Raw genomic sequence first — 27,923 nt, 5'->3', positions numbered from 1 at the left:
GAGGGCGCGGCCGGAGCCTTGCAGGGCAGCAGCGCCCGCTCCTGCCGCCGCCGCCTGAGGTCAGGGCCTGGGGCCGGCGCGACGGCTGCACCGCCCCGCCCGCAGCCCCGCCCCGCTCCCCGGCCCCCGGCCCGCCCAGGGGCGGGGACTGCCCGCACCACGCGGCCCGGCGCATTGTGGGCTCGTCACTGGCGGCGGCTGCCGGGGGCTGTAGTTCTGGGCGGGAGCCGAGCGGAAGCCATCGGGGCCCTTCCTCAGCCGCCGCTCGGTGGCACGCGGGGCTGCAGCGGGACGGAGCGGCGCCGGAGGGAGCGCAGCGCGGGCGGTGAGTGAGCGCTCGGCCCGGCCCGGCGCGGCTGTGCCGCCTGAGGGCGAGCGGCGCGCTCTGTGCCCCGCGCGGTGACCCCTGCAGGTCAGCCCTCCCTCCTCTGCCCCGGGGCCGCTCCCCGCCGAGCCGCGCCTCCCCTGGGCTGTGAGGTGCGGCGGGCATGCGGCGGCTTCCCTGCGGCTGCTCGCGGTCGGGCGCGGTGCCCGAGCGTGAGGCGGTGTCCGGGGCCGGCCCCGCGGTCCCGGGCGGACAAGGAGTTCCGGTGCCTTTCTGTGTTGGCAGCTGACAGGAGCCTTTTGGCGGCGGTGATGCTGTAATGTAACGCAGCGCTGCGTTTGCTCCGTCCGGGCGGTGTGGGCGGCCGGGCCGGGGGGTCGCGGTGCCCGCCGGCGGTGCCCGGTGTGACCTTCAGCGGCCCGGGTGCCGCCACCGCGGGTCGTGTCACCGCGCCTCGGAGGCAGCGCTCGGCGGCATCTCCGTTGTTGCCCTGCTTACGTGTCGAGGGCAAGGAAATTTTAGCTTTTATCGACTTTAGTTAATCACATTGTTACGTTCTGATCAGCTGGTTAAACTGGAGTAAGAATATACTGGAGTAAGAAAATGTCATTTATTCTGTCGACCACCCTAGTGGAGAAGTGCCATGTGTAGTAGTGGCATGCTCATGTTTTTGTTTTTTTTTAATGCATTCTTCAGCTGTTGCATAGCTGTTGCATAGCTGTTGCAAGCATATCTTGAGTATGCTTCAATTATTGTTGACTGATCGTGAGTCTGATGCAAATACTTAGTATACTAATAAATAACTTCATGCAACATTGCAAGGCTGCAGTTGCTTTTACGGTTGTTTTCAGATACTTGTTATCTTTTAAAAGATGTAGTTCTGAGTAAAAATAGGCAGACTTCTTTTTAATTACACTTCTAACAGTGAAACTAAATTGAAAAAAATATTTTCCAATACCTGAATTTTTTCAACTCTGTAATGACAGTGTCACCTATTAGAATTGTATCAATTTATCAATTTTCTGAGTATCTGAAAATGTCATTTGAAGAGTGTTGGAAAATCAGAGACTTTTCTGATTGTGGTTTGCCTCTAAAAGCGGGCTTCCAGTATTGTACAGTAGAAGTGCTGTCTTTCAGGATTTGTTTTCCAAGAAGACACAAACATAGCATTTTCACTGAGATGGCTACAATCTGATTTGATTGATAGCAATACTCTGGTGACTGAGTCATATAGATCACTCTGGTTTATTCTAATAAATAAAGGATTATAACTTAAAATGCTGAGCCCTGGTTGGGGTATATATTAAGGAACTTACACAACTTCCTTGGGCGAACTCAGCCGTGCATTAGTGATTTCAATTAAATGCTATTCAAGTTCCCATCAAGTTCCCATCAAGTATGGTCTATAGAGAACAAGCTTCAGTTTTAAAAGAAGCTGATTACAACCTTTAAGAACACTTTCCTCAAGAGCATTTTTTCACATTTTATACTCTAACCAACAAATACACAATTCATGATAGTTCTTGGTTCCTCTGTGATCCTAACATCACTATGTGTGTACATAATTTCTTCTGTAAAAAGAAAACCTGCAAGAAAAGATGTATACAGATAGTAATGTTTTGATTGTGCATTTACAGAAAAGAATTAGAAATTAATAAAACTTTATATGGGTCTTTAAGGTAGGTAGCATTCATAGTTTCAGATTAAGTTAGACTTCAATTAAGCATTTGCTATTTTTACATTGTGTGCTAAGAGTGGTATAGACAAACTCCAAACATGTAGGACTTGAAAAAAAGTAAATTTTAGCTGTGGTATTCAACGGTGTGCATGTACACATAAAGCATATATACATGTAGTTAACAGGTAGTTTTGCTTCTTTGGAGAATATGGACTAATAAAAATGACTGACAAGGAGAATAAGTGAGCCTGGCCTGGTGTAACTCTGGATAATATAGGTTGAGGGAACATTGTGGCCAGCTTCATGATCCCCTTGCTATTCATCACTCTCTCAGAGGTGTTCTCCAGCTTCCCCTCTGAAGCCGTACCCCACCCCGAATTACAAACAGTCCAGGAGCTGTGGAGGAGGTGTTGTTTTTGCTTTGTTTTCTTGCTGTTCCTTTCTTATACCTTACTATTTATGGTTGAAGGTCTGTTGCAGGTTTGTTTATGATTATGACACTTGTTACTAGGATTGTGCTGGCATACGCTTTTAAATAATTTTTTTCCTTACATGAGAGAAACATAAGCACTAAGTAGGTTTCTGTAGGGACAGTATTGACTGAAAATAACAGGTGTTAGGCAACAGCAAGTGTTAATTGTGACAGGCAAAGTTTGTGTTCACTTAGATTTGTTTTTTAGTAGATAGTCCTTTGTCCTTCATCTCATGCTGGATGGTGTTAAGGATTTGGCCTCTGCTTCTGAGCACTGGTCCCAGGAATGTTTTGGCAGCAATTTGGTGTGGTCATGTTTGCTGTAATAATAGAACTGTTCCATTAACCTTGAAATGCAGAATATGTTGATTGTTATTAGCTGGCTTGACAGCATTCCAGTTTTAGTAATGGAAAAAGTACTATGTTAATGACTTGATACAGTTTTTTTTTAATTGCATACTTACATAGCAGTAAAAGCTGGCATCTCAGAATAATACACTCATTCAGTTGGCTCCCTTTTAGAAAATGGATGTTGTCTTCTCTCTTAATCAAGTTAGAGTCTTCTTTGTTGTCAAAATTTTGTTTGTGTTACTTGTGGCCTAATGTCTTGCATCCTGGAATTGTGCAGAGCAGATCTAGTTTAGTCTTTGCAAGTGCTTGTGAGGAGCCAGCTGCTCTCAACAAATAGAAAACAGGAATAATAGGATATTTATCTTTAAGTTTGGATGTTGTCAATATAGATGCCAATATTTTGGGTATGTTTTTAACTTTCTATGCACACAGAAATTAACACGTTTTTCTATGGTTTTCAGTTGTAAAGTGACTGTCTAGCCTTTCTTATAATTCAGATTTGAATTAGAGTTCTGTAGTGGTAGAATGTCTTCAGAATTACATTCTGAATTGAGATGGCATAGCTGTTTTTCTGCATCCATCTTGAATTGCTCAAAGCAATTCAAGTAGTTACAAAAGACAAGAACAATTTTTACTACTTTATAGCTGTTTTTTCTTTCTCTAAGGCTTTGCTTAGTATTACTTTTGCAAGTTATTCTTGGCTAAGGTCTTCTGACTCACTGAAGGAAAAATTAACAAAAATTCCTGTCATGTGGTCAGGAGAATTCATTTTTATCTCTTTGTTACTAAGATCAAACCATGTGTTGAAATCTCATTGGTTTAATGGCATATGTGCCTATTATTTTACTTCTTTTTTTTAACCTATGCATAATGATGTCTCACTGTTGAGTAGACCATTGATGTATTTCTTGTAATGTTTTTAACATGTTTTTCCAGCCCTTATTTTTTTTGTTGTTTGTGCTTTAATTTTTGTACAATTTTTACTGGGATTTTGTCAGGTCTTGTTATAACATTGGTGAACAGCAAGACTGTTGCTTGGATCATAAGTGGTAGCCCTCCATGCTTTTTAAAAAACTTTTTGGTATGAATGGGATTGCCTTTTTTTTTATGTTTCTTTTCCATTTTCCATGCACAGATGAGCTAGCAAGCCTCAGAGCAACTTGAATTCTATGGGGCGGATAGAAAAGGCATAGGGCTGGTTCTCCCCTCTACAAGAAGCATGCTGTACATGCTCCTGATTTGAGCTTACTACTTGAAGTTAAGTGGGAGTTGAAATGTAAAGCACACATTGTGGAGTAAAATTTAATTTAGAGAGTACAGAAATCCACAGATTGAGATAGATAGGTATGTATGTAGATATGTACATAAAATGTTGTCTGATATTTTCATCTCTCTTGAGCCTTCCTTGAAGAAAGCCTCCTGAGAGCAGCACTCCTGCACATGGGCTGTTTTCCAACGTTTGAATTCCCCTTGGTTTTTCCATCTTCAATTTAATTAGTAGAAGACTCAAACATTAGTGGGAAATTGGCATATGAGGAGGTGGGGGGACAAAACTAATAAGGTAGGTCAGTGTAGAATGAGTATGGTAAATTGACAGTGGAAATAATCTTTATTTATAAAGATTTACAAATAAGACCTGATAAAGTTTTCTGTTTTCTCTTTTGGACATGCCTCTTTGAACGATTTTACAATTTTAATTTCTAGTCCATCTTTTTATAGCATCGTCATATATTTTAAAGCCATGTTGTAAATTTTATGGGGGTTTAGTAAAATGTATTTAATTATAGTTGTAACTTGCAGAAGGAATCTGCAGTCAGGGAATAATTTTACAGCTGCAGCATAAAAGAGTCATGGAGTCACTGTCAGGGTGGCACTGCACAGTGCATTAGCTGGTTGAATTTCTACAGAAGTTGCCCCATGGTACAGAAAACTAGAGCTGTGAGAAGCATTGACAATGCAAGCATTAACTTTTATGGTGGTTATCTATGCTTATCTATCTATGCTTATCTAGTAAACTTCTCAAAGATTTTGCAAGTGAGTTTGTCCTTTCAATTCAATAGCTTGATGTTGGCCTATTGCTCTAGAAAACTTTAAGCCAAATGACTTTTTTCTTTTTTTTCTTTCCCTCCTTTGGCTGAACTGAGATTGACCTGCAACAAGTAGTGCTTTTGCTTTGCACTTTGAAGAGAGATTGAATCCAATCTTGAGAAGTAGCAGCGGTCATTTTTACAATTTTACATTTTAAAATCTCAAAGGAAAAAGATTCAAAGTTGTGGAGAAACTGTCCAATGGCGCTGAACTTTATCTAACGTTACAGTGACTCTTTATATCACAAAATAAATTCATCTTGCATCTGTGTATCTACAGCAGTTTTCTTACATGTCTTTTTTTATACTGTATTGAGTTGTTTTAGAGAAGGATGTGTGTGTAGTTCATGCTTTTCAGCAATCCAATTAAAAAACAGCCTCTAGAAAAAAAATCATAAACAAGTGCTGGGAGCAGCTATACATTCAGATAGAAAATGTTTCTGAAATCTCAGTCTTTCTGTTTTTAAGTATTATTAAGTGTCTAATATGGATAATAATTACAGCTTGTAAACAGAGTACATATATAAAGAAATAAATGACAAAACAAGAAGACATTGCTCACAAGTAGGAGCTGACCTTAATGGAAGAAAGTTCTTTTTTGGTCTCCTGCCAAAGTCTACAAGCAGATGAACTAGCAGGCTCCAGGCTTGCTTTAAAAAGCTCCTGTGCTGTCCATTTTGATCTTGTCAAATGAGAGGTTGCTACAGACAGCCAGACAAACCTCTGATTGTTGTGCTTGATGATCAGAGATCTTGGGGAAATGTTAAGAGCAAATTTTAAATTCATGTAAACTTTCAAGAGAATTTTATGTTTACTGAATGTAGGAGGAGGGAAAAACGAGATGTTTTTTCTCTTTAATTTTGTATTTTTCTGTCATCTGGAACTACTCTTGTATTTTATATGGAAGGTGATTAATTACTCTCGTCAAGGGAACAGCAGAATTTTCATTTTAGTGAACTGTTCTGATAGGTTAACTGAATTACTCATAGTTGCATTTTCTGGTTTACATGTCTCCGTGCTGTAGAGAAAACAGTAATTGTGTCATGATCCACAAGGTAAATTTCTGATAGGTCCAAATTTTAATTAACAGACTCCTAAAGGGGAAGAGCTTAAATCAAACAGTTCTATGAAACTTTTTTTTTTTTAATAATCAAAGTACTCAGAATGGTGGTTTGGAAATCCTACCTTTAGAATCCTTTGTTTATATAAATGTAGCAGCCTGAAGAAAAGTACTGTTTAGTTGGAGCTGCTGTCCTTTAGCATAAAAGGGAAATGCCTCATTTCAGTGAATGACCTGAACACACTAAATACTATATGAGAGAGGAGGAATGGTGTAGACAAATAGGTAACTGGCAAAGTCAGTGCTTAAGGTGAGATGTTATGCCTGCAGGGAGAAGACATATTTTAATGCTACATTTTGCATGTACTGTGTAAACTGAGGATTAAAATGTTTGTTTACATTTTATAAAAAAATGTTAATTATAGTACAGAGGGGAAATTCAGACTGAAAGAGAGGAAGTCACATTAGTTTACTCTTTTGAAAGAATGAAATCTATTAAACTTTGGCATTCTCTTTGTTTTATGTTTAGATGATGGCTGAGCCGAGGAGCTGGTGAAGCTCACATGAAATATCCTGTAGCAACTTCTACTGATCAGTATAGCCCAGGTGGAATAACCGTGTCCTAAGATGGCAGTAAATCTGGAGTATGAACCAGCCTACAGAAGTGAGTTGATGCCAGATTTGTGAGTGTCTCTGTGGCTTGATGGCTCTCACTCTGTCTCTAAACCAAAGCAATCTTTTTATCAAAGCAATAAAGGAATGGTGCACAATGTGACTACAGAATGCTCTTTCCAAGGAAGTGAACTGTGAAGGAAGGACTCATGAGTTTTGCTCACAGGGGCTTGGACAGCATCCCTGGTAAGTTGAAGAAATACTGTAACAAATCCTGAATGTGTTAATGTGTTATAAAGCACCAACTTTATGCTTCACATTCTTTGTGCTGCTTATGTGATATTGCGAAGGAACAAAAGTGGTGAGTCCATTTAACTTGCTTCTAAAGTCAGCGTGCACTGCGAAATACTGTTTGTAAAATTCTCAGTGTCAATAGTCAACATTGGCATTTTTTCCACTGAAAGATACTGAAGATAGTCTTCATCTTTAGTGGAAATGTTGCAAAGGTAATCATCATATACCTTCGATAAGCAGTATGTTAGCAACTTAGAACTAATGGTTCTTTCTTGTTGCATTAATTGTGAAGAGATTAAGGGGCACACACACAACGCAACACAGAAAGAGTTAAACTTAGTTTCCAGCATTTTGAGTATCATATTTCTTAGAGTGTGATGATAATGGATGATAAGGATGATAATGGAATTTTATATTTGTTCCCCGATTTCAAAACAGTATTTAGTTGATTTTTGTAGTTACTCTAAGATTGTTTAAGGTTGTTTATGTCTATGTTCATTATCAAACAAATGCATAGAACAGAAGAAAATGAAAAATAGGAGTTTTCTTCAGAAAAGGGAAATGTAACAACCAGGATAAAGTCAATGAAAGTTTAGAAAATCAATAGCTGGTAAAATGTAGGTCTGTGTTTCAGTTCAATGGAGAGGAAAAGATAGAAACTGAAGCTCCTTACATACATCATATTCAGGAAGCTGGAGGGACACATGGCTAGACCAGCCTTCCAGGAAATTGTGGGGTCAATTCGGGATGAGTAACTTGCAAATATTACAATGTAAATCAAATATTGATTCAATAAGTATTTTGGATTTTTTTTCTGATACTGAATTATTATTTTCAAATATTCTGAAAACTTATAAAGTATTTTATGGTACATAAAATGTGTAATACTGTAGCAATAGTATTAAATATCATATGTATTTAATAATGTATTATCGCTGCCATTTACTCACTTTCAGATGTCTGCTCCAATGAGGACCTTCCTGAGGTAGAGCTGGTGAGCATGCTGGAGGAACAGTTGCCAGATTACAAGTTACGAGTAGACTCTCTGTATCTGTATGAAAATAAAGACTGGATTCAGTCCAGTCCTTGCCATGGCCGCCTTCCGGAAATCACTTCTCCGGCTCGTGATGAGGAGTCCTTCCGTTACATGAGTGAGTATAGCTGGGCCTAAGATATTAGTTTCCAAATGTTGAAGATAAAAATGTGGATGTAAAGGTAATACTAATCTTAGGAAGTGTTCACATCCGGAAAACTTTGGACAGGTGGAAGAGAAGGCTGAGTTCAGGGGAAGTGCTTATAGTTCAGGACTGCGATTCTAAGGGCTGACTTAGCAAGTCCCATGGCTGCCTGATCATTACATTTCACACCAATGTAAGAGTGGGAACGCGTGATAGTAAAAAAGAGGCAGGAGCCCAGAACTGTGCTAGAACAGATGTAATACAGGAGGTATGGAGTATGCAGCAGCTCTGTTTTTGGGAAGGTGTTTCTTTTGATGATGTTTGCTCTGATGTTGTGTGTTGATGTTGCGTGTGAAATGCTGTTAATGGTTTCTTCTGGAGATAGAAAAGGACACATGCCGGGTAGTTGGGTACTAGATCAGTGTTGATCACTGCCTTCCCGTTCTGAAAATTGTAACTTGTTCCTAAACCTCTCAAATGATAAAGAAGAAAATGGACAGCTTCAATCACATGAAGAAACCTTTAAAACATTGAAAATCAAATGTATAGAAGGCTACCAAAAGAACCAAACATTTACTTGCCTGTAGTTTCAAGTGTTTTTATGTGAGGAGAATGCATTGTAATCACTTCAGAGAAATGGGGAAGTCCTGTTTCCTCCATATGTTGGAACTATTGGAACAAACCACGTAGAAGAGTGAACTTGATATTTTTATAAAATCTGTAATGATTATCTCTTCCTTGTACATGTCACCCCTCTGAAAGGTTTTTCTGAAATGGTGGTGGTTCTTGTTGTCGTTGTTGTTGTTTGTACTTCAAGCTTCCATCCAGGGTGCATAGCAAAGGAGTAAGACTGAAATATTACCTCCTAAGAGTGCAGTACTCGACAGTTTAAAGCAACCTCGTTATGAGTTGGACTTGCAGGCTTGGAACTCTTAACTGTGGAAAGTAATTGGAAAGCTGCTTAATGTTTATTGCTCAGTCTGTTTCTGATAATAATATTGCAAGCATAAAAGATTTTATAGTCGAGTGAATGATTTTGTAGTTTACTGGGAGCAGTTGTGTAATCAGTGGGGTGTGTACTTGCCTCTAAGTTTGAATTATAAAGAGGTGGGATCAGAGTCTATCAGATGGAACTTGACATCAAATGCAGCTCTGCTGAAGCTCCCTGGTCAGCACCTGTGTGATGGAACACAGAGCTCTGAGAGAAGGACCTTCAGTCAGCATGAGCTTGCATTTTCAAACTGCAGTGAGAGGGAGGGGTTTTCTCAGCAATGTTTTCATGAAGCCGGTCGTATACTGTTTGGCGGTCAAGGTACTGCAGAAAGCAGTGTCTTCCTACTTCACCCAGAGAGAGTGATGCCAGACAAATACAAATATAAATCAAGATCTAGTTATAGTCGTTGTTGGATAGCTTGTTAGGTGAAATTTATATCTTTCTTTCTGTTGCCTGGCTTTGGGAATAAATGTGAAAGTCATACTCTTGAAGCATAACCTGGGGTTTTATGTGCAAATCTTTCTACCCCTATATATGTTTGGAAACGTTTTTACAACTTTTTCCTAGAGAGAATGCTAAAATTATGGTTCAAGTGAATTTTTAGTTGAGGAATAAAAATAAAATAGCAAAAGAGTTTATTGCACTTGAGCTCCTCCTCTTTTTATGGCTGCTGCTGCTATATTAGGTTGATCCCATGACCAGTTGAGTGCCCAGTGGCAGTGTTTTCAGTGAGGTGGAAGAATATTTTCTGCTTCAACTGTGGTAGCATAAAAAGCCCTGAATTACAAAAGCACTGTCTTTAGAATTATTTTGTGTGTATGAATAAAGGGACATGGCAAAACATAGCAAGAATTTTAACCAAAATGAAGAGTTGCTTGCAACTTTCGCCTGGCAAGGTGAGTGATTGCATGTGTGTGTGTGTGTTCACGAGGGATAACTATAACAAACTGTGTATGATTTTGATCCTGTACTGTGAGAAAATAACAAAAGTTATGTAGAGCTAAGTGTCAAAGCTGTTAGTTCTGTGATTTTATTTATCAGAGTGAAGATATTTGCTTTTGATTTTAGGAACCTAGTCACCTGAATAACCTTGTATGGAATTACTGTAAATCTTTATTAAGGGGACTGGATAGGAGCTTGTAACTTGAAATCACTGGTTAGGAACAGTTGCCACAGGAGAACTGGCTATAATATTCTGCCTGTAATAGCTGTAAATTATTTACGTATGTGCAGTGAATTTTCAGATTACTAGTAAACCAGATAAGTTTGGAGTCCCCTCTCAGCAACCACTACAGTAAAACTGACCTCCGAAATGCATGTTATACTACTGATAGATATGTATTTAAAATTTTGTGGAGAGTTTCTGTTTTTTTCCTGCTTAGAAGTACAGTTAGTACATGGCAATGCTGTAAAAAAAAAAGCTCCTAAATACTTGGGACAGCATGTTGGGGTTTTTTGCCTACTAATCTACTGGATAAAAAAGTATTTGGTTTGCTACATTGATTTACTTTTCTGTTAAGCTCTTAGAGAAATAGTTCAGTAAACCTTTTCCTTCTGTATTGTTCTTTCTGTCCTGCTGGCTTTCGAGATGGCAAGAAAGTTTCTTTCTATACTAAAATGCAACTTGGTTTTGTTCTTAGCATAACCATAGTGTTATGCTTTAAAAGGTTAATTGTGGACATTATGTATGTAAAGTACAAAGTCTGCTTATATAAGACAAGTAAATAAAGTTAGTGTACACTTTAGCTTGGCACTTCACTGTCTCATAATTAAGTGTTCAGTCCTCAGCAAGGACAAACAAAAGAACTGAGAATACCACTGTGTATTCAGAGTGAAATGAGTGAGATTTACACACGGTAAAAGAGTGAAGGAAATACTTAGACCAAATCCGTAATAATCTTATTTTGCAGTTCAATGATGATGGAATTAGTTTCAAAACATGTTAACTTAGACCTTCAGTTGAAGGAGATGCTGCTGCCTTCTTCACTTTCATGATCCTCATGCTGTAAAGCAAAAATAGCAAATTTCTGTTGTACTTGGACAAGTACCAACATCCATCACTTGCAAGGGAAATTTATAATTCTGCTCCTGAAGGAAATCATATTTAAATGGTTCCCTAAAAGGCCTAAGAAAGTTTTGATAGTGTAAAAAGTATGTTTGCCCCAGCTTTTACTTTTAGCTGTGGAAAATGCATGCCAAAAACCCCCACCTATTTCCTTACATTTTAATTCTTTCTCCTCTTTGTTCTCTTCCCCCCCCATATCTTTCATTTGCTGTCACTCTAGCTCTTATTGAACTTCCTTCCTCCTCCTTGGATGGATCTCACAAGTTTGCACAAGGTAATTAAGGTGTCTTTGTTACTACCATCTTCTCTTTCTCAGGACATGAACTAGAGCAGACCAGTGCTTTGCATTTTGGCACTGTGTTTTGTTCAAAGTTGTTGCAAATTCTTCATGCTTTGTTTGTTCTTCACTCAATCCTGTTTTTCAAATCCTGCTTGCTCTCAGTTTTCTAATAGTTTTCCAAATTCTTCAAATGTTGAAGTCACTCAACTAGTAAGATAGGATTTACTACTACATCTGAAATGCAGATGTACATCATCTCATCTCTTTTTAATTGTTTTCAAGATGGTGAAGCCCTTAATAAATGCATTTTCATGACTAATCCCTGGGGTCTCCATACTTCCTGTGTATAGCTCTCACACACACAAGTGGGAATTTTGTTTCAGGGCTAAACTATGTGTTCAACTATATTTAGATATGCTCCGATATATTGTTCCCCTTTCCCCAGCAGGCTGGATGATTTAATTGCTTAACTATATGCAAAAACTTGATCTTTAGATTTTTCTCCTTTTCCTAAATTTGAAGGATGTATGAGCACCTCAAGTCTTAGTTAATATTGCTGAAAGCTGTAGATGTTCAACACCTCATTTATCACTTTCCCAAATGAGTATTTTTTGTATTTCTGAAGCAGAAGTTAAGATGCATTTTCAAAGCCTCCGCTAGTTTCATCAACCTAGTACTGTATTTGTATATAAAAAACGTCCTCTGAGTTTAGCTCTCCCCCTTCCCACAGTCTTCTTGTATTTCAGCTACTTCAGTAAGCATGTTTGTCTCTTCAGTTCTTGGCACAGGTAATGCAGAACAGAAGACCTGCAGTGACGCTGACATGGTCAAACGTCTGTTAGCTGAGGTAAGCTCGTCTCTCTAGTGCTGTGTTGGTGTATTTGAGGGCAGGTATTTGATGAAGGGTTTTGTTCAGCTACTGGAAATTTTGGTTCAGTTATCTACAAGAGCCGCTTTTCAAACATATGGGTGATGACAAGCTGCCCATTTGCTTGCACCATCTCAGAAACAAAATTTAACAAAACTGTGGGTACCCATGGAACCAATGAGTATAAGAAAGAAGCAGCTTTCTTCTGGTTTCCTGTTGCTCTTCTGCTTTTACCCTCTCACCACTATTCAAGGTGAGCTGTCTGTTCTGGAGAAAGTGTCACTTGAAAGACAAAAGTAATTGTGGCTTCTTCGTATGATTCAGCAGAGCCCACATAACCTTTCCAGTACTCAGCACAAAACCCAAAACTGTCCCCAGGTTTGGTGCTGTCCCCTCTTCCTCTTGCTGCAAATGTCTGTGGAAGAGAATATGCTGTATCAAAAACCACAGTTATGGATGTGTTCTGGACTCAGATGGTGAAGCATTAATCATTGTTCTAGCAGTGTTGATCCATTTGAGAGTGAAGGGGGATCTCAGAGTGGTGATGCGCTGAGCAATAGCTAGGAAAATCTAAAGCTACTCTGAATTTAAACCTCATATGATCAAAAGGAGACATTTGTTCTCATTTTGTGAGCAGAAAGATCGAGACCTGGAACTGGCAGCTCGGATTGGACAAGCCCTCCTTAAGCGAAACCATCTGTTGATGGAACAGAATGAAGCCCTAGAAGAACAGTTAGGACAAACTCTAGACAGAGTAAGTGATTGCTTTTCCTTATTTTTTTTCCTTTATTTAGGATTTTTCCCCTTTTTTTACTCTCTCCCTTTTTTTCTATTTATGATGGTGGCAAGAGGATTAATAGAAATGGATTACTTAATTGTGAAAGCAGGTGATTGGTGCTCTCAGACTACAGAAGTATGCTTGGATGTCATTTTTCTAATCATCATTGCTCAATCACCTTTCTCAGTCCAGGAACTGACTATGAAGACTGCATATTGTAATTACTGAGAAATTATGAGAATGTTAGATATCATTAGGGTATATCAGACCATCAGTCTGACTTCCCACCATTAAACTAAGAATCTATAATAGAAGTCAGAATAAGAGGTTGTATCTGACATGACCTGCTACATAACAACTTCACAAGTGAGGAAACAGCCAGAAAATAAAATGGCTTAATGGGGTGTTTACACTGAGAGTAAACAAATTAATAAATAAAATGTAATGAAAAGTGAATTTTTATCAAGATCTTTATCCATCTTTTCCTATAAGCACAATTTCTCGATCTAATACTTTTTTGGTTTTATTTCTTAAAAAAAAGAATTAAATAGTTTACAAATAATCCTTGGTCAACAGATGTAGTCTAATGTAGTGAAATGGATTTAACTATTTGTATAAAACAGTATGCTGGTAACAAAAATGTACTCATAATCAACTGTAGGACAGCATAAACTTATGTATTCATATAAAAATTTAGATATGCAAAATGGAATTTAGCTAAATGAGATCTGTCTTTTTGGTTTTGTTTTTGGTTGTCCTATGGTTCATTTAATGTGGAGACTGGAGGGTACCGGCCTATACATGTAAATAGTTGTTTCTCAGTCCTTCTCTTCAGGAATTTGACAGTTCAGAATAATGGTCATAATCAAAATGATAGTTAGAATGTTAAAATGAAGACATGTATCAAAGCAGCTGGAAAATAATTTTGAACTATTTAAAAACTAGGTTCTGTTGTTCATTTCTGCGGTATCTTGAATTTTCAGTCTTCCTTGCAGTGGTAAAATGATGATTTTGTGAAATTCCTGTAAAATAAATAGAGATGTGAGCTAGTCTTTAATCTCATTTTAGACTGGAGCAGTGATGTTCAAGAGGGCTGCATAAATAATACCCAGTAATATTGTATATCTAAAGTGTATTTCACGAGGTGGTGATCTCCATCTGTCACAGGTTAACCAGCTGCAGCACGAGCTGTCAAAGAAGGACGACCTGCTGCGCATTGTTTCAATTGCTTCTGAGGAGAGCGAGACGGATTCCAGCTGTTCCACACCGCTCCGTTTCAATGAGTCGTTCGCGGTACCACACGACCCGCTGCAGCTGGATGTCCTGCAGGATAAACTCCGAGAGCTGGAAGAGGAGAACCTTGCTCTTCGGTCAAAGGTACATCCAACTTACAGTGTATGCCATGTGGGAAACCAATCAAGGTGGTTAAAATCCACCATCAGAGTTACTCTTGAAGTGGAGGGTGACTGTTTTGTATACAAATCATACCCTCCACACCCACATCCCTCTGTTTCCTTCGTTCCTCAGTACCTCCAGAGTTCTCCAGTAGTCCGTTCTCAGTGCATTTGTGATACGTGAGAGAATATGGGAACATATATATGGGAACAATATAAGCACCCGGCAAAAGTATTTGGACCCATCAGGCCCTCAGGCTCGTGTGACTTGTTTTGATATAAATCTGACCACAATTAGCCAGGAGTATTTTGGGAATTCCATTCTGTTGCCATTATGTTTTCATCAGATGACATTTAATTTTAAGGGTTAATAAGCTTCTAATTAAATTATTTTAAAGACACACTTAGTTTTGACTGTGTGATTAATTTCTGTATTTTAACTGATTTCTCTTGTGTATAAAACATGAATACAGGTGCTGTGCCATTAAAAGGATAAAGACTAAATGGCCAGACAAAGTAATAGCTATAAAAGTCTTGGAGCCTACAACAAAGGTTCCAAGAATTGGAATCTACAGATGCAGTGTCTTTTCTTTGGTAGTGAAGAGTGCAACTTGTAAAATGGTACATTGGTTAAAAGTGGGTCCTTTTGTTGCTTTTAAGGAAAGGAGGTGTTGTTTGTAAGAAGGGTGGGATTTGGGGGTTTTTTGTGTATGGTGGTTTGGGTTTTCTTTTTATTTGAGCCTTTCCCAGTGTAAGCTTGATTCAGCAGTACATCCCTTTAATGTCAACAAAATATACTTTTCCCCTTGTTTTATCTCCAAAATACTCAGCGTGAGATGCACATTCTTCCTAAAACTCCCTGAGACAAGATGGATAGTTTAGTAGTGCTGTAGGATAAGAAAGAGAAAATCAGATTGCATTTATTGTGCTCCTGACCCTGCACAAGACCAGGCACAGATTAATTTAGTCTACTTTAGTGTGAAAAAATTGAGTGAAAAGAGCATGCTATCATTCTGTGATACAATACAACCTTCATTGATTTGAAATAGCCTCAATCATAGTGAGCCTATATTTGCTTTTTTAACTTATTTTCATATGACAGCCTTATGTAAAGAAGTGTGTTTGCCTGCACTGGTGTGGCTGTACTGCTATTCGCTCACATAATCTTTAAAACCATTTACTAAGTTTTGTGGTGTGAGTCACTTACTGGCAGAGTCCTGAATATGGAAGACTTGTCTGTGCTGAGTTTAATATTATCATCCTCACAGTCAAAACGGAAGTGGCAATCTGGTGTGCTTGATATTGTTTAGATATGTTGTGATATTTGGTCTCTGGCCCAGAAAACTTACATTCCAAACAACCTAGCTGGGGAATGCGGAGAAAAGCTTTTCTACCAAGAGCTTTTCAGTGCCATAAAAGATTTGGCTAACATCATGCAGTTTTCAAGGTTTTTTTACTCTGTGAAGTTTTGAAGTGAATTTAATTGCTTATTTCTGATTACTGTCTTGGTGTACTTTCCCTACCAAATTACATCTTTTTGCAATAATTTTTTATTAGAACCAAGAGATCAGGTTTTGTTCATGTGTCTGTGTGTCTGTCACTCAAAAGACCTGTAAAATTCAGGGAAACAGGTTGTGGTGGAAAAAACAATTTGGAAGTGTGAGCAGATGCTAGAGGGGAGATTCTTCCATTGCAAGAATTTTAGAAATAAAAATTTTTAACATTATAGATAAACTGAAATTGTTATTGATAAAGCAATAATTTTCTTGAAGGCTTGCCATCTGAAGACAGAAACCATCACGTATGAAGAGAAGGAACAGCAGCTGGTCAATGACTGTGTCAAAGAACTCCGTGAGTATCCAGGTTGCATCTTGCAGTGACAAAATGGCATTTGAAATACCTAGTGCCTATACCTTCTTAGTTAACCATGAATCAAAAAATGAGCTTCAGTAATTTATGCCAGTCATTCGAGACTTGCTCTTTACCCAAACGTAAAATTGTTTCTGTATTTCATCAAGTTTCACTCTGTCATTTAAATGTAGGTATGTATGTTGTGTTTATAGAGAGCAAATGAATGCCAAGTCTAATGTTCATGAACTTCCTAAACTGAAGCCTACAGACACTAGAAAATTGACAAAATATTCATCTTGTATTCAGCACACTTGACACTGAAATGTATCAGTGCATAGACTCTTAAATCTACAAACTCTGTTATTTTTAAAATATATATTATGAACCAAAGCATTTAAATTAGCAAGTGTTTTTATTTGTGTAGAACAGTTGTTTGTATTTGCTTTGGTGATTGCTTATTTGCAAAGAATTGCAGCTACTCTTATAGAAGTGCATGTTAAGTTGTTGGGGTTTTTTTGTGGTGGTTGTGTAAACTGGTGGTACATTTTTTTTATCTGTAGTCATTTGATGTGTACTACTTCCTTTGTGCATAATAACCTTAAGCTTATATTTTAAGATTATTTTTTTCTATTCAACCACCATAAAGAAGACTAGGTTGCTGCTTGATTTTTCTTGTTCCAGATGACCCCAAAATACTATGAATTGATACTTAGTTGGTTAATTTACTCTGATCCCTCTGGGAAAATATATATCTTTTGCAAATAGAAGGTCTCCTATTTTCCTTCAGTGAGAATGTCTGTGAGTTCACTTTTTTATTCAATTCTAGAGCACGTGTAGGCATGCTAGGTAAATTAGACTTGCAGAAAGAATCTTATCCCAAAGGGTGTGTTGTCTACAGCTGTAAGATTCACATTTTCACAAAAATGGTGTCTGACTGAGCTTAAATGCCCATGGGCCTATAAAGCATGACCTTGTTCTGCAGTAAATCTATGAGGTACAACAAAGACTAAATTTGTAGTGTCACCTTTATGCAAGATTGATCAGACTTTCTTATGACTTTGCAATGCTTTGGGGCAAGTATACAAGTGAGACTAACTGCATAAAAATATGTCAGCTTTTCGAGTTGTTCTGTCATCTCACTTGATGAAGTGATTGCTCAAAGAAAAAAGAAACAGGAAATTGTATTCAGTGGCTCTTTGGGGAGGAGACAGTGACTGGAATCAGGAGTGTATGCTATGCTTGACAAGGTCTGACAAAATGCCTTTGCTTACAAAGAATGGTAGTTAATAACAAGATTAATTCAGAACCCAACTTCTTCAGCATATTCCAAGTCTGCCCTTGGTCATGAGGGGTTGTGATGTGTATTTCAGATTCTGCATACTTAGCTCTTAATATGTTACACCTGCATTTGAAGTTAACTCCTTCTCTGCCTTCTCCTTAATCTTTTCTTTATGGATGCTCTAAGGCACCTACTCTTATGCATTGTGAATTGATTTCCTAAGAGTATTGGTTGTTTTTGCAGATTATTCTTGACTTTCACTCGTCCTTTCTGGATTTTGGGTTTAGTTTGGGGGTTTATTTCATTTGCTGGGAGAAGGTCTCTACTAAGTTTCTTTTTATGTTTGTAGGGCAAACAAATGCTCACATTTCCAGGATAACAGAGGAGTTGTCAGAGAAGAGTGAGGAGGTGGTTCGCTACCAGGAAGAGATCTCATCCCTCTTGTCTCAGATTGTAGATCTTCAACATAAACTCAAAGAAGTAAGGGAATGCTGATAAAGAGTGTCCATGTGTGTGTCTGTGTATGTATCTGTGCAGCGTGTGCTCACCAGTGCTTACAGCAGGTAAAAATTTACCTGCAAGCCTGGAGCTTACATTGCAAGAGAGTGTCGGTTTCAGGAAAGTATGGCAGAGGATCAACCTCTCAGGGACATCAGCTGAGAAAATGATGAGCACCTTTTTGTGCTTTCAGAATGTGATTGAGAAGGAGGAGCTGAAACTTCACTTACAAGCCTCCAAAGATGCTCAGAGACAACTGACAGCAGAGGTACTTAAGGTTTCTACATATATACATTTAGATAAATGCTTGGAATAGAATACAAGAGAAAGAAAACACAGAGAGAATGGGAACTGCTACTTTTTAATTATGTAGGACTTCTAATCTTTCATTGTGGTTGGAGTCATGATTAGAGGAAAAGAATAATTACTTTAATCTACACAAAAAATTTTCTAGTTCACAGGGGTATGAAGGGCAAGGAAGGTGTTTCAAGTAGGGAGGTCTTAGTATTCTTAGTGGTTACAAGAAAAAATGTTTTAGTGTGAATATTACTGATTATATCAACAATACTGTAGCTTGTTAGGTTTTAAGGCAGTTCTCTTTTTTTGCTTCTTTTGCATCAGTAGTTACTGTATTTGCAGAGTTTTTCAATGTATTTTTCTTTGGATTTCATCATACTTTTTCCTCTTTTGGATCTTAATATGGACTTCATGCTTTATCAATAAAATCGTATGGTTGCTCTGCTGACTCTTGTCCATTCCAGATGTTGGCTTGCGCCATGCAGTTGGAAGAATATTAGTGTTGAATCAGTCGGTGTAGGTTCCTGTAGGAGTTCATTCACTTTCATTCTTCTTCTCTTTGAAGAGATCACGCAATGGCCTCTTTTCTCTTCCAGCTCCATGAGTTGCAGGATCGGAATGCAGAGTGTCTGGGGATGTTGCACGAGTCCCAAGAAGAGGCGAAGTTGCTGCGCAGCAGAGTCAGCTCTGCTGCCTGTCTCTGCCACCGCCAGTCGTGTGGAGCATTCCCTGTGGTAAGGAACGCTGCTAGCACGGCACACACCGGCCGGCACACACAGCCCGTGGTAGCACACAGCTCTAGGGGTACACTGGCCAGTGCAGGACCTGCAGCACAGGATGTTTTGTAGCAGGCAAAGGAGCTGATCTAATAGTTTTTCAGTTTTTCAGTGTGTACACTTATGAGAACTTTATGTGTTTGGAAACTAACCATTCCCTTGACACATTGTGATACTACAATTATTTTTCCTTTTTTATATGCCATTTCTGCTAATGAGGGATTTAGCACGTTCTGCAGCTTGGGCTCAGTTGTGCTAGTGTATTGTTCTATGTTGATGTGAATTTTATAACTTGCCAGTGTTTCTTAAAGAAACAAAGCATCTTTTCAAGAATTCAGAGTAATTTTATGTCCTTGTGAGATTAAATTTGAAGCATCATTAGTAATGCACAACCTAACTGAGTGCCAGAGATGACTAAACTAGTGGAAAAGGGTTAAAGGCTTTGATTTTCCCCTTCATATTAGTGTCAGGTGTGTTCTGAATACTGTATTCAATATATCTAGGCTGTGCTAGGAATTCATCAGGTTTTGATTGGTTGTTCTCTATACAGAATCACTCATTCTTTTCCTTTTAAGAGTGCTTTTACAATTGTAACTTAACTAAAGAAACCAACATAAAGAGTACATGAAGAAAAAGCAGATGTTGCTAATGAAAACTGAACCCAGACTGGTTACACATAAGTGTGGTTATGGTGGAAAACTGCCCCCTGTGCTCTTCCTTCAGAGTCCGAAGGATTTATCCAAAGCGTTGTCCACGTTTCTTCTGGGGAAACATGGAGATTTTTAGAAGTAATTTTTACAGATGTTTTCTGCTAAAATTGTTAGAAGGAAGACTTGAATCTAATTTGTCAGCTCTTGTGGTTTTCATATTTCTCTAGGATTCCCTTGCAGCAGAAATTGAAGGGACAATGCGGAAGGAGTTGAGTCAGGCTGATGAATCTGTTCTCTCCAAGCAAAAGTATGTTTTCAGATCCTTATGAGCTATTTTGATATTTTTCTATAGACTTGTATGCAGTAAGGTGAAACTGATTTCTAGGAGTCTATAAATGTGTATATTCCCTCTATAGTAAGTTTTCTATGTAACTTAATAAAAAAATGTTAGTGGTATTTGGTAATGTTTTTAATTTTGAAACCTACTATTCGTACTGGATTCTGTGAAGAAGTTGGAAATTTGCTAAAAGGATGTCATTTCATTCTTTAATTAATGAGATTTTTTGATCCAGATTCTCTGATGCACAGGACTAGCTTTATCCCTTTTAATGCTTGTAGAAAAATTCCCAGACAAATGACATTATACCTGAAAGATTGATAACAGTTTTCAAAACCCTGAAGACGTGTTCCTGGATCTTATACTTCTGAGCAAGAATTAATAAATAAAATACATGCTTTTGAATATTCTAAAATAGTTATCAGTAGAGGTTCAGGTCTTTCAGGTTAAAGTAAGTGGTGATTCTGATACTTAGTAGAATAGTTCTCCTGAAAACATGAGTGCCTTAGGCAGTCCTGTTTTTCTGGACATCTTTTTAGTGAGGTCTCTACAGACTTTTGAAAACCTGTTTTTCAGAGCTTTTTTTTTTATGGTATCTTTTTTGCTTCTGAAAACCACATTTGTTTGCTTGTCTTTTCTGTAGGGATCAACAGAAACGAGTATTTGACACTGTCAAGACTGCTAATGTCATTCGTGGCCGCTCCTCTCCCTTTCCTGCTCCATTGCCAATCCCTGGATCTAATCGGTCAAGTGCTGTTATGACAGCAAAACCCTTCCAGTCTGGTGTGCACCAGTTGGAGAGCCACACACGGATGGCCGTGGGGAACAGCTCTGAGAAGAATTTGAAGTAGGAAACACAGCCTGTTACCTTCTTCTGAAACTAACTGATTCAAAACTAAATCCAGATTGGACCTCTGATGTGTAATGGAGACATAGTTAGTTTAGCAGTCTTAATATATATTATTATTTGATATTTCTCACAGAGACACTCACATTCCTGGCCAGCCGGGAAGCCCTGGAGACAATGACCTGGTCACAGCTCTGCACAGGCTCTCCCTCCGTCGTCAGAACTACCTGAGTGAGAAGCAGTTCTTTGAGGAGGAGTGGGACCGAAAACTGAATTTGTTGGCTGAGCAGAAAGAGGAGGCCAGTGGCTTCAGTACACCGACAGAAAACTCTTTTTCCTCGGGTACAAACTCAGAATTCACTGATCTCTCTGCCAGCTGTAGTAATCTCCGTGTCCTCCTACCAGAAAAATTGCAAATTGTCAAACCCATTGAAGGTAAGAGGATGATCTTCTTCTCATCAGCAGAAAAGGATTTTAGATTCACCAGCTGAATCATTGTTGGTGTGTGTATAGCTAGGTATGATGTGCAGTAACAGGAAGCAGTAGTATTTGGTAGGCTCCATGCCAACCAGCTCATCAGCATCACTTTCTACTCGGCTTTCTTACATGGGGCCGAGTGTTTCGCTGTTTCCTTGCACTGCCATCTGGGTGCATCGTGTGGATCACAGTGTTGGCACCAGCTGGCTGCAGTTATTTTGATGATGAATTCTTGTAACTCAATACAATAGTAGGTAACAGCTCTCTATTCTCTTTAACCACCCCAGGATCTCAGACCCTTTTCCATTGGCAGCAACTTGCTCGACCCAACCTAGGCACCATTCTTGACCCAAGACCAGGTGTTGTTACTAAAGGCTTTACCCCTCTGTCTGATGACACTGTGCACCACATATCTGACCTGGAGGAGGATGATGAGGAAGAAAGTGAAGGAGGCATAACATTTCAAGCACAACAGTCCTTCCCAGAGGAAAAGAAATGTACACTGGCAAAGCCAGTGTCAGGGATTTTCCTGCCACCTATTACTTCAGCAGCAGTACCGCTCACTGGTAAGAGGCATTGCTAGTGTTTCTTCCTGGTTTTATTTTGCAGTGTCCTTTTCTCTATGGAATGTGTTTGACTGTTAGACAATGCTGTCTTTGTTCTTTACTTTAAAAAAAAACCTAAAAAGATTAACAGTGATAATAACACTGTCTTAAACTTTTATTAGTTCTTATGTGCCTTTATTTGTACCCTCAATGGATGTAAATTCTTCATATTTCAGCCTCAAATCCAGGGAAGTGTCTGTCTTCAACAAATTCCACATTTACCTTTACTACCTGTAGGATTCTTCACCCATCTGATGTCACTCAAGTTACTCCCAGGTATGAGGACTGCTAACATCCTAAATGTTGCTGCATAGGATTAAACAGTTACTTTCTGGCTTCTGATACATGGACCAGTTTTAAAAAATACCAAGGCAGCTAGGCAACGTAAGATATTACTAATACACATAGTTGTGATTACAAAGGGAAACTTAGTATTCTCTAGAGTGAGAGTTAAAACAGGTTAAGGTAACTTAAAGCAAGTAAATTTTAACTCTTAAGTAGCAAGTGCCTTATATCATATAGGTGGTGTTAAAAAAAAAGATTCTATGTTAATTTATTTTCCAATTCTGTCATACATTTTTTAAACTAATTGGACAATGATGTTGATATTCTACCTAATACAGTATAAGTGATCACAGAAGGTAGATTCATTGGTACTTTGCAGAACAATAATTCTGAGTCTACTAAAGGTGGAACTGTCACAGCTACTAGCAGTGGTGTTCTGTATACTAAGGCAAATACAGAGCAGGGCAGATATAAAGATCTGTAATGCGTGCATATTCTCTGTTTTGTTTTTATTTTATTTCAGCTCCATGAGTGCTCCATTTTCACTGGGAAATTCCAGCAGTACTGGAAACTCAGTAGTGAGTACTCCAGCCATTCCTTACAGACTTAGTATCGGAGAATTTCTCACCAACAGAAGAGACTCAACTACTACTTTCAGCAGCACAAGCAGTCTGGCCAAACTTTTGCAAGAACGAGGCATCTCTGCCAAGGTTTACGACAGCCCCATATTGGAAAAACTGCCTTTGCTACAACCCCCTCGAACTCTTCCCATTCCTTCTACTCCACCAAATTCTCCATCGCGTTCACCTTGTCCTTCCCCTCCACTGTTTGAGCCTCGAGTGCATCACTCTGAAAATTTCCTGGCTTCTCGACCAGCAGAAACATTCTTGCAGGAAATGTATGGCCTCAAGCCCTCCCGTAACGCTCCAGACATAGGCCAGCTGAAGATGAACCTGGTGGACAGACTGAAGAGGCTGGGCATTGCCAGGGTAATCAAGCCCCCTGAAACACAGGACCATGCGAAAAATCAAGGGCCAGAGGTTGGCTTGCAGAGGCAGGACTCAGCTGGGCTTTTAAATGCAGGTAGCAACTTAATGGTAGGACTGAGAAGAAACCAGAGTCTTCCAGCCATGATTGGAGCACTGGGAGCTCCAGCTTGCACACAGTCATCGAAAATGGGTATCCTAAAAGAAGACTAACTGGCTTGAAAAATGTTTGACTTAGAGCATAGTAAAAAATATGAGGGATGAACATCCAGTGCAGGCATCACTGGATGTGTTACAGAAGAGTTGGAGAAGGCACGTGCATGTTAGAGATGTGGGAGGGACAAGTGCTGGGATCAAGGAGCGAAAGAACATTGCTTGGGTTTGAGGAAGAAGGCTTTTGTGGGAGAAAAGAAAGAGGAAACCAAAGCTTAATTTTGAGACCCCCTTCAGCATCTGTCTTAACTTAAGCAAAAGTAAGACTATTGTAGACATTCTCAGTGCTTTAACCCTTTAAACCGTGTGTGTAGGACTGTCTTGCAGGTGTCCTACTTTTTTCCAGCATATGACCATAGTATTTTACTAGTTGTTAGCAGTCAGGCTATATCATTTAAATATATTATTAAAATAACAGTCAATCTGACCAGTATTACTGATCCAAATTCTTCTCTGTAGCAAACAAATTCAAAAACTTTTTTTATTCTTGTATTTTCCATTTCAGAAACTGTGCTCTTTTGAACTCCTCCCCATTTTGAGAAGCAGGGGAGAGAATATGTAGCTCTGTGTTAGAAAACAATACTTCAGTTTACAAACACAGAAACTGGTGGTCAGGATTTATATTTTGAAAGAGTACAATTGTGCTAGTGAGGTATTAACAGAAGTTAATTTTTTCCCACAGTTTCGGAACGAAGCACACAGAGGAATGTGCAATGAATAAGAATTAAGAAGCAGGAAAGTATGTATTGGGGAAAACTTCAAGCTAAGAAATCTTTTCAAAGTGTAGTGTGCATCTGTTTAAATGAGGATATTTTTGCACACGTACACACACACAGATATCTCAGGCACATTTCAGTGTTGCAAAAGGAAATAAACCCTTGGTGCTTGATTCAGAGTTTCTTTTTATTTGATATATGTGAAGAGCATTTACTTCAAGAAAAGTGTTGGAAGTTCAGTAGCCTGCCTCTTCTCTTGACAAGTAGACATTCTGTACATTTGGGAGTTCTGCAGTAAACTTTATGCCTTTCATTCACTTATTTCTGATTTTAGGCAGGATTTATTTCAAAGATTTCGTTAAGAGCAGAATTTGCCAGTCTGTATTTAGAAACAGGAAGAAAAAATCTGGTGTTCTTTGAGGCATTTTAATGAACATTTTAATCCAGTGTTTTGATTGATGGAGTGTGGTTCTGAACATAACTGAGGCAGACTTTCCAACTCAAAAGAGAACTCCATTTTAGAAATCTGGTTTCTGAGTGGTAATCATCAAAATACTACTGCCCATGCTGCTTTTTTGTTTCCTTCCTGTCAAAGGTTCTAGTCATAACTGAACAATCTATAGTAGATTTATTGTGTAACTTAAAGAAGAAGAAGTTTGCCCAAAACCGCTTGGAGGAATGGGTCTTTGCTAGTGACCTGAAGGGAGACAGGTTCTTAGTCTCCATGTAAATTTTCACTGTACCTGTCAACATTATAAAATTATTTTAGTTTCCATACAGTTAGATAAAACAGTTAAGTTTACTTTGCCTGTATGCAGATATGGGACATTGCTGGTAGCTGTTGGGGTGTGTGGTGTGAAGAATCAGTGCAATTACACTGATTGGCGTTTGCTGTAAGGCACACCCACCCTAATCAGCACCCTTGTTGCTGCAGGGTTGAGTGGAGTAGGGCAGGAAAAGAAAGCTTCTTAACTTTGTTCATAGGAAATTTGTAATGTGGCCTTTCTGCTTTTACAGTTCCGTAGATCTTGTGATGACTCTTTGATAAAAGTTTTTGGTTTTTTTTTTTTGTAAAAGGAAAAGGAGTAACCACTTCAAACTTGCACAGGGATTCTGAGCAGAAACTTGTCTGTCAGCAGCGCACAGAAATATTCAGGAACTCCTGGAGTTGCCTTTTGCTCTTTAAGCAAAATCTTACACTTATAAAAGGTGAATTTTATTTAAAAGACTGTATACGGGTTCATTTTGTTTTTTAAATGAAAAATATTTAATTTTTTCCTGTAAGTATTTATGTTTGTCCGTACTTAGCCATGTCTTGCCTAGCTACATAAGGTGAGAGTGAAAGGAGGGGGTGCTATTTTGGTCTCCAGTGATCTGAGACAGGTTCTGCTAGGTATCTGGAACTTGCAGGGAAATGATGAGTTGATGAAAGATTAGACAGTTTGGTATCAACAGAGAAGTGTGTAGCCTGTCAAAGTATGTCCATTTTGTGTGTTTAGTGTGGGAATACATGTAAGTTACAGAAGGTATTAACACTGTGTTTCTAACTGGCTTCATTAGCTAACTCCAGCCATTGGATCATTCTGTGTGTTAGCAGAGTAGCTAATCAGCTAAAGCAGAATTCCTCTAATCTAAAAGCATATAAATTAAATGCATGTTTCTCTTTGGGACGCTTCCATATTCCATAGCCCAACAATATAAAGTGGTTCAGTCCAAACAATGCTGTGGATGTCGAGAGGTTGGTTGGCTTGTTTTCTGTAGAATGAGATTTATCATCAGATACTTTTACAGAAGGCAAAAAGAAAATGGAAGAGCCTGTATTCCACTGTGTTTGTGTGTTTATCCAGTTGGTCAATGCTGTGGTGCATTTGTTGAAATTCTGTCATGCATTTATACCTTTGGATGGTCATGGATTACATTTTGTAATACATCCCTAACTTGCAGCAACAGAGAAAATTCATACTTCTTCTAAGTTTACCATTTTGTGCCAAAACCTAGAAGATAAACTTTTTTCTAATAACATGTGTTTCTGAAAACATTTTAGAAGTCGCCATCATTCTAGGACCTGATTTGGCTTCTTTTGTCTCTTGTAAGAGAGGTGAAAAACTTGCATGACTAAAATAGCTAAGATCCTGCACCAGCCCTTTTGTTTGAGTGGGAGGTAAACCTAGAAGGAATGGAGAATTGCATTTCAGCAAGGTTCTGTTATCTTGCAGGTTTGAGTCAAAAACAGATGCTAGAAAGGACTTACCTATGCTTGTGAAAGTCACAAGAGACAGAAGGAAATTCTTGTTGTATTTACCTGTATTCCAACTGTCTTAAACAAAGCACAAACTTAAAGCTTTCTAGTTTCACTGTTTGTTTTTGATAAACTCAGTGATACCTGCATGCTCAAAATGCCTCTGGTCAAAGTTAAATGTCTGCTGCAGTCAAACAGCAGCAGAGAAGGAAGGAGAATAATTGGGTTTGGGCTTCATTTGGCTGTTACATGAGGGGATTATACACAATGTTTAACAGTCTGGGATTTTCATGGTATTTTTTTCATCTGCTTTTTGCACTTACTGTTGTTTCATAGTGGAATGTAAATTTGATAATAAACATGTATAACATGCCATTTTCCAGTATTTTGGTCATCTTCTGTGGTTTGTTCCAGACGTCATCTTGTTATAGAACACTGTAGTATACAAACCTAAAATTGGGCTTTTTTTGGCTAAAATTGAGTGATTATTATATACAAGCTTAGTGATCTGGTATCTGCAGAAGTGGTGGCTTTAGAAGCCAGGAAATCGATTTAAAAACTGGGATCAGGCTATGCTGGGCTGTTGTGTTTATACCTAAGCAGGTGCAGGTGACAGATGTACAAGTTGTGGTCTGACTTTGCATAGTAAATATGTGAACAGAGAAATTTCTGCTGCATTTCAGAAAGCCTTTTACTTGAGAAAAACTTCACAAATGAAGAATAGCTTATCAGCCTCCAAACTATTTGAATGTTGAGCCTCATTTTAAATGAATCCATTTGTTTTCTGGTATTTTGGGATTTTTTTTGTGGGGGTGGTGGTGTGGTGCTTTGGGTTTTTCCCCTCCCTTATTTTACAGCAGCTGTGTTCCTCTAGCATTACAGTGTTGTGTTGTCTAACACTAGACATCTCAGTAGCTGATGTTATGTCAGCCCTATATATTTGTGATAAAATGGGGGTAGAGACTGAAACTGTTCTCTGTGCATGCTTAACCACAGGAGGCAATATAAAATGTTTCAAGGAGCCAGGTACTTACCAAGTGACTTTTTCTGTGCTTAGAACTAAGACTCAAAGATCAGTAAGTGAACACAGGATAACTGGACATTCTCAAATGTGAAGCTGGACATTCTGCAGTTCAAATGTGTAATTGTGGTGTTTACTTCTTATAATTTTCTTGAACAGTCTCTCTATTCTTTATTGTCAGGCAGCTGCTATATGGAATTGCAGAGGACTTGACTCCAGAAGATGTCAAAAGTGTGAAGTTCTTGCTCCAAAAAAAAATTACCTAAGAACAAGCTCCAGGATAATGCACTATGAAAAATGATCTTGAGAAGTTTTTTTGCAAGGTTAGTTCAGTGTGCTAGTTCTTGAAGGAAGGGAGGAAAGAGCAAGCAGTCTGCTCTCATGAAAATCTGTTGTTGAAAGAATTTTGA

General features: G+C 38.8%; 1 protein-coding gene across 4 annotated transcripts; it reads left to right on the top strand.

Annotated features, from left to right (window-relative positions):
- The first annotated feature begins 189 nt into the window (after positions 1–189).
- TRAK2 (trafficking kinesin protein 2) lies at positions 190–26,877 on the top strand. Of its 4 annotated transcripts, none has more exons than XM_029959530.1 (18): positions 190–325; positions 6,503–6,637; positions 6,723–6,831; positions 7,836–8,030; positions 11,337–11,390; positions 12,173–12,243; positions 12,902–13,018; positions 14,210–14,419; positions 16,209–16,287; positions 17,916–18,046; positions 18,258–18,332; positions 18,958–19,095; positions 20,015–20,094; positions 20,768–20,971; positions 21,108–21,406; positions 21,736–22,014; positions 22,230–22,329; positions 22,862–26,877. In XM_029959530.1, the coding sequence occupies exons 3-18, from the start codon at positions 6,795–6,797 to the stop codon at positions 23,535–23,537; spliced, it is 2,745 nt and encodes a 914-aa protein (XP_029815390.1). In that variant the 5' UTR covers positions 190–325; positions 6,503–6,637; positions 6,723–6,794; the 3' UTR covers positions 23,538–26,877. The 4 variants fall into 4 exon arrangements, with proteins under 4 accessions (XP_029815390.1, XP_029815391.1, XP_029815392.1 ...); XM_029959531.1 differs by having other exon boundaries at positions 6,706–6,831; XM_018071609.1 differs by lacking the exon at positions 190–325 and adding an exon at positions 606–641.
- The last annotated feature ends 1,046 nt before the right edge of the window (positions 26,878–27,923 follow it).

The sequence above is a fragment of the Manacus vitellinus genome, unplaced genomic scaffold (assembly GCF_001715985.3).
Source record: "Manacus vitellinus isolate BGI_N305 unplaced genomic scaffold, ASM171598v3 scaffold_20_pilon, whole genome shotgun sequence".
NCBI classification, from domain to species: Eukaryota; Metazoa; Chordata; class Aves; order Passeriformes; family Pipridae; genus Manacus; species Manacus vitellinus.
This window is presented reverse-complemented; position numbering and strand designations above follow the sequence as displayed.